Raw genomic sequence first — 3,036 nt, forward strand, 5'->3', positions numbered from 1 at the left:
ACATTTTCTATTTTTTACGTGGCCTCCTGCTCCAGTTTGTTCTGGAAACTTACCTGGTTCCAAAATCACTACACAAATTTAAGAAAGGTGCTTAAATTAAATTAAATACCGTAAAAAATGTAGCTTTATCAATGTGAAATTTTACTTGTAGAATTAGTAGGTTGACAGTCCGATGTTTTGTTTATCATGCCATTGAATAATATCTTTTGCTTACATGAAATAGTTAAAAAACAATTCCAGAGAAATGCACATTTTTTGTCCACGGCCACAAATCTCGGAAAAAAATTGTTAGTGGGATAAATATTGTTACATTTTATAATGTAATAATTTCAATTTATTGGGGATTAGATTTGTGTTTACATGATCCCAGGTCAAATTGTTTTAACTCTGCTTCTCTAACTATCGTTTATATCTAGGTGACCCTGGTTCACCCTTATGAGGCTATCCAGGTGCTGAAGAGGCTGAACAGTGAAGAACCTGACAGGATTAGCTTTTTGAGCGTCTTCCGCTCAGGCTCCATCTCTGAAACTACCATCTGTAATGTGTGCCTACGTCCAACCCAGCCGCTGTGCAACTACACCGACCTCCGTACAGGCGAGCCTTGGTTCTGCTACAAGCCCAAGAACCTGAGCTGTGATGCCAGGATCAACCACGCCATGGGACATTACAACCAAATCTTGAAGGCCACAGAGGAGAAGCTCTTCCAAAGGTGAGGGAGCACATAGACAGGAGTGGCATTTTAAGTGACTTCTGATATATACAGACATCTTCTTGGTGGGACCTTTCTAAAGTTTATTGATTATAAGAAGAAGAACCACTAGATGGCAGAATGGTATTTCACAACATTAAACACACCACAACCTTAAGAGCCAAACTCAAACAAACCCACTAAGTCCCATCTCTTGTTTCTCCGACAGCGTCAGTGTCCATGCGGTCTCGAAGTGGAGCTAGTATTCTTCAGCTAGTGTCTTCAGCTGCAGTATGTTGTACGTCCCAGTGATCCAGTTCAACTCCACTTTTAGAAGGTTAAAAAACATTCCTGGTTAACAGATGCACTGGGAGCTGTCCCCTTGTGATAAGATTACTCAGGACAGATGTTAAACCCAGGCCAAAGCGGGCCCACTTTTAGACACACATTAATTATTATTTGCCACGTGGGGCAGCACAACAAGCTACTGGATAGTGGTATTGGTTAATCAATCAATCAGAGAGGCTGCATCTTCAAAAATATGTTGATGAAAGCGACAAGACTAACCGAAATAGTAATAATGTGGTTACAAAATGCAGTGCAAGAGTGTCGTCCTCCTTTCTTGTAGTTGTGATGATAATGTTGTAGTTTGTCTAAGATGTAAATGTTAATGTAGTGCTGTATTTATGAAGTGCTTTTCCAGCTTAATAACTGCTCAAAGCACTTTTTACATCATACAGGACACATTCACCATTCACAAACATTCATACACTGTGGCCGGGGCTGTTGTACAAGGTGCCGCCAGCTCATCAGATAAACACTCACACACATTCACACTCCGATGCGCAGCGCCAGGGGCAACTCGGGGTTCAGTGTCTTGCCCAAGGACACTTCAACAATGACTGCAGGGGCGGGGATCGAACCACCAACCTTCCGATTGGCAGGCAACCGCTCTACCACTGAGCCACAGCCGCCCCAAGAGAGAGATACTTTATAATGCATGCCTTTCTTCCTTCAGTGGTGTCAACTTGAAAGTGTACATCCGGGCTTCAGGACCTGCCAGTGTCACCGTGTTGCCAAAAAAGCCAGGTAAAGCATAATTTTTACTACTTTAACTGCCAATTATAATAATTCAATCCTGAATGTGCTACAGACACTGAAAGCACAACTGGCAGAACAAAGCCTTTGGAAACAACCTTTAACTTTCTTCTGGCCAGAAGAAAGTAGAGGAATGTTTCAGCCCAATTTGAGCAGAAATTTTCTCTGTACTGTGTGGAGGCCGCATTTACTATTTGCATCTAACACTGTACTTTTAATGCAAAATAACTGCCACCTTTCTTTTTCTGGATGTTAGCTTGATTTTTGCTTTAGCTGCTATTATTAGGAGCTAGCAGACCAGTTTTCTACATTCAAACTGTGTATTTTGCATTTGGGATTCTCTCTTCCTCCCTTTTTTGTTTTTGTTCGCTCATGCAGGGCTGGTGCAGTTGAGGGGGGGGGAAGGGGGGGGGGCGGCTGGCTTATGTTGTTGATTGTTCTCCACATCTGGGCCGTGTCACATCTCCACTCCGTGCCAGATTATTCCATCACAAGCAGTACAGGGTGTGGCTCACTTACGCTTGTGTCTTAGTCCTGACCTCTCTGACTCTCGTTGAGGAAGTTCTTGGATTTGGATTTAACTGTTGTTTTTTCATGGGCTCAGTGTCCAACTTTCCCCCTTCAACTGACGCCTCCTGTTCCCCGCCAGTACTAGTGAGTTTTGCCATTAAACAACCTGAACCGGTCTCAGGCCCCAGCTTGAGGCTATGCAAGGCCACTATAAGTGGCGTAAACAACTGCACAATAAGCAGTGTATTATGAGCAATAGTGAGCCACATAGGTTGCGCAATAAGCTGTGACGAGGTCAGAGCAGTGGTGGAGTCTGGGGATCTGCAAGCTGGGTTTTTCTTGCGCTTTTTATTGGTCCCCAAACGGTACAGGGAGACTTCATCCAATTCTGGGGGTCAAGCAAGTGCCTTCACCCTAAGATGCAAGATGTTAACGGTCCCAAAGGTAAGGAAAACCATGGCAGGAGCCTAAGGTTCCATCTGATCCGGCCTATCAAGTCACAGTCACTCTCCTCTCCTGAATAGGGACAGGTGGTCAGGTAGCCACACTCCTTGTTGCTTGAGTGTCTTTGGAATCCAATGTTTTTAACATAGCAGATTGCAGCTGAGCGCTGACCTTTCCTTGTTTCTCTTTAACCCCATCCCTATCCTTCATCTTCCTCCCAGGTCAACCAGAGGTGGAGAGCAGCATTGCCAAGGTTGGACCCTCTGGCTATTACTACCAGGGGGTTTGGCACGCAC

The 3,036-nt window shown here is 44.3% G+C and overlaps 1 protein-coding gene across 1 annotated transcript in view; it reads left to right on the top strand.

Moving 5' to 3' along the window:
- LOC117939987 (NXPE family member 3-like) overlaps positions 1–3,036 on the top strand; it is a 4,524-nt gene that overhangs the window by 1,002 nt on the left and 486 nt on the right. Inside the window, exons 3-5 of the mRNA XM_034865364.1 lie at positions 417–709; positions 1,707–1,777; positions 2,962–3,032. Coding sequence (XP_034721255.1) covers positions 417–709; positions 1,707–1,777; positions 2,962–3,032 — 435 coding nt within the window. The remainder of the gene's footprint in view (positions 1–416; positions 710–1,706; positions 1,778–2,961; positions 3,033–3,036) is intronic.

This window comes from Etheostoma cragini, unplaced genomic scaffold, assembly GCF_013103735.1.
Source record: "Etheostoma cragini isolate CJK2018 unplaced genomic scaffold, CSU_Ecrag_1.0 ScbMSFa_1523, whole genome shotgun sequence".
Classification (NCBI taxonomy): domain Eukaryota; kingdom Metazoa; phylum Chordata; class Actinopteri; order Perciformes; family Percidae; genus Etheostoma; species Etheostoma cragini.